Below are 10,387 nucleotides of genomic sequence, written 5' to 3' on the forward strand. Positions count from 1 at the left end.
CTACTCCAGGAACAGGTTCAAGAAGGCCTGGAGGAAGACAGAGTGAGAAGGGCAGTGGGACTCAGGCAGAAGGCAGCATGGACAAGATGGGAGAGCACATTGCAGTGCAAAGTCACCTGGTCAAACATCATGCAGGGCAGACTTCTATCACATTCGGGTCCTTGTGCATGCAGTCTAGATTTCCTCCCAAACTCAGCAAACCTCCTGGGGGAAGAGTGAGACACCTCCCTTCCCCCTTTGCTCCAGAAGAGCTCAGCAGGGTGTCAGATACAATATAAATTACTAATTCAGTTGTAAATCTGTCAGATATGATTATCTTACATGTTTTTTCTTCTTCTTCTTCTTCTTTTTATTTCATGGGCTGAGCCCTCAAAAGGCTCTCTGAATCTAAGCCCAGGCACAGCTGTGTCCATGAAATATGAAAATACATACTTTGTCATAGGACTACAATAAAGACATAATTGGAAAGGTCTCCACCTGGAGAATAAAATATGTGGGTTTAGGGGTTGTAAATGGCTCCTTCTTTGAACTATTGATCTTTAACCCTGACTTCTGAGAATTTTTGAAGGGATGTAATTCAGCAACAAAAGGGGGTACAGAAATGGGACAAAGTGTTCTAGAAAGCTTATGAACTCAGCTGTGTGACTGTGTAGTGGATATAGTCAGCAAGTGGAAGTATTGCCCAAAATGGGATGTAATTCAGCAACAAAAGGGGGTACAGAAATGGGACAAAGTGTTCTAGAAAGCTTATGAACTCAGCTGTGTGACTGTGTAGTGGATATAGTCAGCAAGTGGAAGTATTGCCCAAAATGGGAAACATATATTTTCACCCATTTTTATTATATAGGCCTACACATAGGCTATTCTGGTCACAAAAAATGTGTTTTCCACTCCCCTAAAACCCCCTAATGGATTTATTTTATTATTTATAAGCACCTATTTTAGGAAATCAGTAATCGTTGTAGAAACTACAGATCCCATGAGCTGCGACGTGTGGCTTGATACAAAGTCACCTGATATTTGTAGTTTTATCCGGTTTTCAGACGTATGTAAAACTAGGGTTGTGAAAATACTAGGGCTGTCAAACGATTAATTTTTTTAATCGCGATTAATCGCATTTTTTCCATAGTTAACTCGCGATTAATCTCTATTAAAAATATTATATATGGCGCTTTGGACTTTCAACCCTCCAAAGTGTTATAATCTCTAGACAAACAACTTTTAGACCAGAGCAGGCCTAGTACCTAATCATAACACATGATGCATGAAACTCACACAGAATTGAAACGAATTGCATCCAGTGGAAATTGCCCTTTACTTTGCTACGCCTCTGCCTGGCCATGTGCATTTGTTGACAACAGAAGCCGTCAAAAAATCAATACATCGCCACGTGCATTTGTTGACAACCGACGCTGTCAAAAAAATCAATACATGGCCATGTGCATTTGTTGACAACAAAGCCGTCAAAAAATCAATGGATAGAGCTGTGGATATATGTTAGACTGTGTATATTTGTGTAGCAACCAACTTGAAGGTGCCTTACCGCCACCTACTGGACTGGAGGTCCCACACTCCAGTCCTCCAGTCCAGCAGACAGAGGACAAAATGGGCCGCGATTAACCGCGATTAAAAAAATTAATCGCGTTAATTTTTTTAATTAATCTAATCGCGATTAACGCGTTAACTCTGACAGCCCTAGAAAATACACATATTGATGGCATCAAATATCTAAAGTAAAGCCGAACTAGCGACGACAGTGCATTAAGTTGATATATGTTAAGAAAAAGGTGAATAGCCTTAATTTAAGATGTGTTTAGAACCGCTCAATGCAGATTTACGCCAAATAGCAATGGAGGCTGGTTCTTCCGCTATGTAGAACCGAACATCTAGGGTTAGGATTGCTTTATATAATGAATACATTAAATATTTACTTTAGCCGAACTTGTAATGGCAGTGATTGTAGTTGGGTTAAGTTAAGAAATGACACACAGCACTGCATTTGAGTCATTTATTTGAAAATATGTCTGGCTAGTTTCGCTGCAGCTTGGTTGACCGAAACCGAACGCAGCCAATCTACGGGGGACAGGTCATAGCAATAATCGAATGCGTCCAACAACTGCGTCACTAGCCTTTCTGCCGATCTCATAAGATTTCTTTTATTAATACAGCTCAAAATGCACGTGTGTACGAGGTTTAACGAATGCATTTAATAATATGGCATTAGTAGCATTCCCTTTGATTTAAATGATTTGATGATGTGAGTTTTATTTTCACACTAATCCATCCATCCAGTCTGCACAGGGACACCCAAACTTCCCCTGGCGCTTCCGGGAGGATCCCAAGGGGCATGTCCTAGGTCTTCCCCGGGATCTCCCGGCGGGGATGATGATGATGATTATTATTATCATTATCACGAATAATAATTTAATACAAGTATCACCATTGTTTTTATTATTATTATCATCATCATCATCATCATATTGTTATTATTGTAATTATTATTATCAATAACAATAATACAACCACAATAATAAAATCTACACTATATTCTATCATCTATCATTACCACAAGTGGACTTAAGACACAACAGACACAGTAGCAGTGGGTTAGCCAATTTTTTTTATGAAGCTGAAATCTTGATGTCATGGTTTATGTTTACATAGTGTAGATGAAAAATGCATGTCAGCAGAACCTCACCCCCAAACTATTCTCAGATCTCCAGACACAGATATTGATGAAGTAAACTACATTCACTTGCAACAATTTAGAGTTACTTCCATGAAACCTATACTTTCACTTTCCCCAACATGGACAAATGTGTACATTTCACTATACTAAAAGTGGAGTTAACCATTACTATTTTTTTCAGCTGACATTAGTGGATGCAGTGATGAACTGTCATGACAGGCAAGGGCTTTATGCAGTAATGTCTCCTACAGAATCCTGTCTGTTTTAATCCATTGTCATCTGTCTACAATTCTTCTTCTGAACTGCTATTGTGCTGTTCACTCTCCTCTTCGTCTTCCCGATCTTCTTCTCCAAGGGGGTGGATCGGACTACACGCAGGCGTAGCTCACAGTCGGCCATATGAGGACGGGCAACTTGCTCTGACTCTGGCTGCAGTTACAGTGCAGTAGATAGGTGATCCAGTCATCTGCACTAAAAAAAACGATTCATAACTCTGTGAAAAATAAATCAGTATGTAGCTATTTCTTTAACTATTTGCATAATGTCACTATAATGTTACTTTTACCAAAAAAAATACATTATTAAAATTATCTGTGATTCTAAATATGCTGCACCATAACTGCATAAACGTTCATAAAAATCAAACCGTTTTGAAATCGGACAAAAACTGAGCAAGTTATGGTCATTATAGCAGAACATGCACCATAGGCTTAATGCTCTGAGGGAGAGAGTTGCCCTTCCCAAGATGGCCGCCGTACTGGCTACGCTTTGTCATTGGGAAACAGCTGCGGGTGATTCTTCTTCTTCTTCTTCTTCTTCTTCAAATGGACTGAAAGAGGAGCTTGCATCCACAAGGGCATATGTGCTGGTGACACTGTTCAGTTTCTCATTAAGAAGGTGCCGCTTGTGAAGTAGACAGCAGTGTAGTCCCCTGTATCCCTCTTCAGTCATATCTGGAGATGACACTAAAATGAAAAGAAAATTTTGATAACTAAGGCAGCTTATATTGATAATGAAGTCTGGATCATGCATTTTGAACATGTTAATCGATTTGTGACAAAAAAGGGTGTCTAGATTTGATGAAACTGCAGTAATTACATGACACTAGTGTGGTACTTTCATTACATGTCACTACATGCCATTTTACTGCTCAGTGGCACTGATTTATCATTACATAGTATTGTGTCATTGGCATTTGGGAAGTCCGAAGTCCTCAAGTCTCTAAAAAATAAAAGTCTCCTGTCTGTTCTGGTTGTAATGACCCTTCTATCATCTGCTGCTATCCGATTTGGTAAGAATACTGTACAGCAACATGTAAAAAATTCAAAGCATTTACTGTATTATCATCATCATCATCATCATCATTATTATCACCACCCCTTTATTCATTAGCATACAGTATAGATTAGTTGTTTTGCATATGATCACTTCAACAGGGTATTGCAAAGTAGTAAATGGAAAGTAAATATAATGAAAGCACACAATGCTCTGGGGAAAAAACAAAAAGACAGTTCACCTATCACACCTGTCACTGACAGAGCTGTCACTCCGCTGTTCCTCTCTCTATAGCCTGTGTTTGGCTGTACTTTGTATAAAAGGAGTTCAATATATGAAGATCTAACCTCAATCTGAATCATCAGATCATGTGGCGCTGCTCAGCTGTAGCAGTGTATTTTATAACGACAAACAAGCCAAGAAAATAATGATTGCTCACGAGTCCAAAAACACAAGTCCAACTCAAGTCTGAAGTCACTGTGTGTGCGACTTAAGTGCAATTTAAACCTGGTCATTGGTTTTAGAGAGATGTCAAAGTCACTGAGAATGCATCCTCCTTTCAGTAAGGGGAGATTGTGTGGAACCTACCGTGGTTCTTGATGTCCTGGTCAACCTGGCGAAGGAGGTTATCAAGTTTGCCCAAAGCCTTTCTCAAATATTGACAATGCTGGGTCATCTCTTTCACAACGATGAGCCTCTCCTCTTCCATTCCAAGCGTAGACTCACCACTGTTTTGGAAAAGAGAACAGATATGAAACCATCAAAGCATTTTACTACATACAGCAGTTCAGTCAGACAACTCTGTAATGAGAACAAATCATTTATTGAGTGTAAGCACAGCATAGGTATCCTTGAGCATGGCTGCAGCAGGTTTGGTGTCAGGCTCTGTCTCACGCCTGAGTTCCACTGGATCCGAGTCAGCTCCGTTCCAGCCCCGGTACGTTTTAGCTCCGACAGACGCAGCAAATCCTCGTCCACCGGATCCGTTCCTGGTCCGTCTCTGATCCATTGCAATGCTTAGCGGAGACCAGAAGAGCTGGAGTCGCGAGATCACAGGAGAACTACTCGGAATGGTGCGGAGAGGGATCCAGTGGAATTTGTGGGTCAGTAATTCGTTACCTGAAGGACCTGGTTTGCCAGACATTACAGGTAATGAAGCAGACCCCCACCGGGGATCAAGAGACAGAGCCCACAGGTGGATGCTAGGCAGCAGCCAGATGTAAGCAGTAGCTGCAGAGCATAGCCAGGGATGAGCAGGTAAGCTGGGGGGTTTAAATAACCCACTTCCATTTGGATGAGGAGAGCAGGTGACTGATCAGCTGATCAGGATGGGCGCAGCTTGACTCGTCTGCCTGAACTAGCTTCACATTATTTGAATTCTATGAATTTCAAAATCACAAAAAACACTTGCTTACCATCTCCTTGTGCATCCCAAGGCAGAATGACATTGTCAGAGAGACTGCACACTGCTTCAGTGTCAATTTTTGGCTCAAATGCAGGTTCAGCATTGTAGTGCATGATTGCGTCTTTCAGTTTTTTCTTGACCTCAGCTAGTCTCCTCCTTTTTCGCTGCCTCGTTTTGTTGCTGTCTGTTTAATTAAAAGGAATATTAGGAAAAGAACTAAAAAGCATAGGCTGTTGAGTGATGTAATACTTCATACCATTTTGTCGATAGAGATCATTTTTCTTCTTTCTTATGGAATAAATCATGTCCTCTATCTCCCTCTGGAGCTCCTCCTGGCTACTGTCAGCACTACATGTAGGTCTCTCTTGAAAAACAGAAACAAGGCAAAATGTAAAACGTCATGCAGTCACATATAACAAGACCTATTATGTTGACACACACAAACACCAACCCCATTACACACCAGAGGCCGCCCACTGCTTCACATCCTCCACCCACTGCTCTGTGTCCTCCAGAGATATGTTCAGCTCCTGTTTGAGATGTTGGAGGTTGGCACCTTCCACATCTGCTCTCTGTGTGGCCTATTTTGAAGGTTTGAAAAAGAGAGATGAATACAAGAGCCCAGGGTGTAATCTCTCAATATACAGCTGTTAACAATTAATTGACAATACATCAAATAAATAAAGGTTCCTTGAAAAAAATAACTTATTCCCATATGGTCATTGGTGATCTACCCACCGCCTCCTTTATTATTTTTGGTTAGATATATCAGGGCTGTTAGATTTTTCCCAAAAATAAAATCTCAATTTTCTTCTCTCAAAAAACGATTTCTGATAACGATTTTTTGGGGGAAATGACAAACTAATTTATGTGTGCTGTGTCTTTTGATATGACGAACCCACCCACCCAAGCTGAAGATCTCAGCTGTAATGGGAAAAGACCTAAACCAAGTCGAGCAGAACAGAGCTGTAACTGTGTAGTGGAAAAGGGTCACTAGTCTTTGTGGCAACAAAGTCCTCACGGTGCCTTAGCAAATGTTGACATGTTTGTTTAGAATGTGTGGTGAGAGCATTATGGGCAGAAGGAGGCGGAAGTCACTACCCAAGCGCAGCCCAGATAGATGAATGGGGGCTGTACTGTATACCCTAGTTAGATTTTTTTTTTAAATAATAATTTTTGATTACTTTTCTAACATGGTCCTAACAAAATAATTGTGATTATGATTTAAAATCAATTAAACAGGCCTATCACCTAAGGGAACACATTAGCGGCATCAGGAATAAAGGGAAAGAGAGGAAAATTAGAATGCAACAAAGAGCCACAGGTGGAAATCAGACCAAGGGCTGTTTCTGAGGATTCAGTCTCAGTACTTGGGTTTCACACTCTGCATAAATGGTGCTCGATTTCAACATACAGCATAGACCCACAGACTTCTTACTTTGACAAATCTCTTTGTCAGTGTCTTGTGGAGACTCTCCTGTTTCCGATTGTTCCATGCCATGGCAAGGACCGTAATCATGTCAGCTCTGCCTGCAATAAACCAACAAACAAGAAACCTCACAGAAATTATGCAAACACAAAACTAAAATACAATTTATCATTTGATGCCATTTCCAAGCACATATTTTGCTTTTACCAACCTGACTTGGTCATATATTTTGTTGTGAGAGCAGCTCTTGACAGGAAGCTGTTAACTTGTTCGACCTCCTCACCAATTGTGTTTCCTGCACCCTCCTGGTTTCTCCCCCCCCCCAAGTCACCTATTCCAAAAACAGACAATAAGATTAAGACATTTGAATTAGAGTCATGCTTTCACATCCAACCTATTTGGTTAAGCTCCTTGTATGTTTGCTTGGTTAATGTGGTTCATTGGAGATGCCGACTGAGCTCTAGTACAGATTAAACGACCCACATCGATATGAGATGGTTATCTTGGTCCTATACCAATTTGACTCTTATCTGGTTCACATTGCAAACGCACCTCTTCAGACTTCCAAGAACATGTGAGCATGTTAGTGCTATTGTACATGCTTAACATTTCTTTTGCTCAGTCATTTGGGGGCAGCATGCCTTCCTTTACAAGGCATAAAACAGTGTAGGATTTCCAAGCTGTTTCCTGTACATTCAGCATTATGATGCTATACTGTTCAGATAATCATGATGGTTATGAGAAAATGAAAACTGTGCTTTTGACATAGGTTGCGTCTTTGTCAGAGATGTATACACTAGTCGTGAAGACAAGGCCTTGTTCCTGTGTTTACTTTCTTGCTCCTGGACACACCTGACCTACACACGGGCATGATGTGCACACAGAACAGCACTTTAAAAGCATGTAATGTACATCTCTGATCCTACAGGAAACATAATAAATGCATAGCACAATTACATATAATAATCAAAATCATTTCATGGATGTGAACTAACATATCTGAGCTTGAAGAGATAAAAAATAAAGCTACAGTATATTTATAGTGGAAGAGAAGAGGTAAGAGACTTGAAATCAGTGTGATACAAACATTTAACTTGCCACTGTACCTCACATTTTCCGGTGTGAACTTTAGCATGCATAACTGAGAGAAATGGCTTCATGTCTACAAGAGGCTCCAGCTCTGGCAACTTCTCTGCCATTTTTTTCAGGTATGGCCAATATCTGTAATAGAAAAAAACACCACAGCATTTGAGGTTCATAATGGTAAGGACACAAAGGAGGACTTGGAGTGAAAAGGTTGGTATTGGTAGTGTTGAGTCTGTGTGTTCATACGTCTGATGTTTTTTTTTTTCCACCACAAAATGAGTGTGGTCTGACCAGTGTAACAAAGCTCTGATAACTCATGCAAGAACTCAGTACTAACGGCCACACCTGCGGAATATACAGATTTATGATGAGTAAACGGTTGTGACTACCTGCATGTGATGTCCATACAAAAGAACGTCGCGTTTGCCTTTTCACACAATTCTTTCTGCAAGAATAGCGGATAGGCATATATTTCTCCCCGGTAGTGGTTGAGGCCTTGAAGCAGTGTTCCATGGCGACAGACAGCAATTTGGAGCCCCTCCTCATCCACCTTTGCTAGTGATTTGTGGGACTCAGCTCTGGCTGCTGTGAAAGTTGCCGGCCCACAAACATCACGACCGGTGCTCTGAAATTATATACAATGTGTTACACGTAATACTGGGGCAAAAAGTAAAGAAGAATTAGATGGTTAAAAACATCCTTACAACTGTCATCATGCTCCGGATTGTGTCAACAAATGCTGACACCTTACAATCCTCTGCAATGAAGACTCCATCAAATAGGGATGGTTCATCTGTTCTGGTACATTAGAAAAACAAAGTGTTTGACAACATAGTCACACATCCACAAACATTAAATATTGTCTCTAGAATTTGTGAAAATGCCTATCATGAGTTAAATGTATTGGCAGTGAGGTCCAGTATAGATCAATTACTGAAATGAGAAAGTGATTCTACTAACCCTTTGGACTTCTTGTACCGATAATGCTTCCTATTCCCATCCACTGATATTGCCAGCATATCTGGTGTGCACGCTGGGCAGACGAATGGCTCCACCTGGCACAAGTCGTCTTTCTTGAAGTCACAGAATGAAAATTCCTTGAAGGCTCGGTGGAAGGAATCGCAAGAAATACTACCCATCTGGAGAGAAGGATACAATACAAGACTTTGATATTTGGAATGTAAAGAAATATTGGAAAGAAAAACAGATGCACTGACACCTGAGCAACAACACAGACGATTACATAGTCAGTGTAGAACAATAAGATTCAAGGATCAACAGCACACTGCAGATCTGTGCGTTTTGAATCCAGCGCAGAGCGGCCCTATCCTGTCATTCCCCCTGCTCTGCCTCCCATTTCATGTCTCTCTCTCAACTATCCTGTACATTTAAGGCAAAAGCCACCCCAAAAATACTTAAAAAAAAACAGAGGTCTTACCCGTCCTGTGCTTTGGGCTCTATGTCCAAGCATTCGAAGGAATGCCTGTTGCGACAGTGCTGGGCTCGCCAACTTAATCTCTTCAAACGACGTGAAGACATCGAACTTAAAGAGGAGTTGGCAGCTGGTTGTTGCCGGCCAGTATCGACATCGAAGCAGGTCGTTTAAAACCTGGGGTCCAGTTTTTGTGGCAAACAGGGCAACACACAACTGGCAGGCACAAGTTGTATGGGCCTGAAAACAAAATTATACTTACTATTTGAACAGTATCTGTACAACACAGGACAAACGGATAATAGTAAGATATGTAGAGGAAGTGACGACGCACCATTGATAGTCACCAGGACTGTCTGTTTGCCAGGGGCAATGGTGAAGTCTGTGCCACAGGAGCAGACTTGCAGTGGTGGAGGCATTGGAAGCATGCAAACTGCAGTAAAGAAAATGACCGGAATTAAAAATAATAGTGTCTGTATTAGTCAAATATAGTCAACACAGTCAAATGAAAAAGCAAAAAAAAAAAAAGTTTAAGCAAACATTAGATGTGGCTTATTATCTTATCTACTAAAATATTTTAACATACCTTGTTCAGCAAGTTCAAAGTTGCCACTCTGGTCCATTACCACTGAGGATGTGGGAGGAATGGGTTGGTAAAAAACCATGAATCATGACCTCCCTGTCATGTAAAACATGACTTTGGTGGACATTGACATCACAACCAGGACAAAGAAACTGAGTTCCCGAGGGAACACAGTCCAGGCAACGGACCACAGCGTCTGCACTTTTACATTGTTGACAGGAGTGCACTTCAACAGTCTCTGCTGCCATTCTGCAGTTCAAGAGCTCTGGCATTGCAGCTCTGAACCTTTTTTGTGCATTGGCCTGTCTCTGGGCCCATGCAGACGTGGTGGGTGCCTCTGCTTCTGCTTCAGTTGAGGTGGGTAGAGTGACGGATGAGAGTAAGTCTCTCAACATCTCAATACGTTGGTCTAAATGAACAAAACATACATGATCAATAAAATAAAAAAGTGATTTTCTGCATTGCTTGGTCACTGCATAGGCATCAGA

At 41.0% G+C, this 10,387-nt stretch overlaps 2 protein-coding genes across 2 annotated transcripts; both read right to left on the reverse strand.

Annotated features, from left to right (window-relative positions):
- Positions 1–7,100, reverse strand: LOC146960428 (uncharacterized). The gene is made up of 8 exons (XM_085772388.1): positions 7,010–7,100; positions 6,808–6,899; positions 5,833–5,950; positions 5,626–5,733; positions 5,363–5,553; positions 4,553–4,685; positions 3,542–3,654; positions 1–27 (listed from the first exon to the last, which is right to left on the reverse strand). The coding sequence occupies exons 1-8, from the start codon at positions 7,020–7,022 to the stop codon at positions 1–3; spliced, it is 795 nt and encodes a 264-aa protein (XP_085628514.1). The 5' UTR covers positions 7,023–7,100.
- A 25-nt stretch (positions 7,101–7,125) lies between these two features.
- Positions 7,126–9,939, reverse strand: LOC146960429 (uncharacterized). The gene is made up of 8 exons (XM_085772389.1): positions 9,903–9,939; positions 9,664–9,749; positions 8,845–9,023; positions 8,589–8,682; positions 8,274–8,509; positions 7,905–8,019; positions 7,651–7,655; positions 7,126–7,129 (listed from the first exon to the last, which is right to left on the reverse strand). The coding sequence occupies exons 1-8, from the start codon at positions 9,937–9,939 to the stop codon at positions 7,126–7,128; spliced, it is 756 nt and encodes a 251-aa protein (XP_085628515.1).
- Between the last annotated feature and the right edge of the window lie 448 nt (positions 9,940–10,387).

Source organism: Trachurus japonicus, unplaced genomic scaffold, assembly GCF_045865225.1.
Source record: "Trachurus japonicus isolate A0001 unplaced genomic scaffold, Traja_1.0 AP030387.1".
Taxonomy (NCBI): domain Eukaryota; kingdom Metazoa; phylum Chordata; class Actinopteri; order Carangiformes; family Carangidae; genus Trachurus; species Trachurus japonicus.

What these genes read in the sequence shown, in the direction of transcription:
- LOC146960428 (XM_085772388.1), bottom strand. An exon ending in TGACAAAGAGATTTGTCAAA is followed by an intron (nt 5,951 to 6,807) that starts GTAAGAAGTCTG and finishes CCTTCAAAATAG; the next exon opens with GCCACACAGAGAGCAGATGT. An exon ending in TCACCAGCACATATGCCCTT is followed by an intron (nt 28 to 3,541) that starts GTGGATGCAAGC and finishes GTCTTCCTCCAG; the next exon opens with GCCTTCTTGAACCTGTTCCT.
- LOC146960429 (XM_085772389.1), bottom strand. Translation starts at nt 9,939, where the DNA reads ATGGACCAGAGTGGCAACTTTGAACTTGCTGAACAAG. An exon ending in CTTTGAACTTGCTGAACAAG is followed by an intron (nt 9,750 to 9,902) that starts GTATGTTAAAAT and finishes TCTTTACTGCAG; the next exon opens with TTTGCATGCTTCCAATGCCT. An exon ending in CTGGCAAACAGACAGTCCTG is followed by an intron (nt 9,024 to 9,663) that starts GTGACTATCAAT and finishes CCTTCTCTCCAG; the next exon opens with ATGGGTAGTATTTCTTGCGA.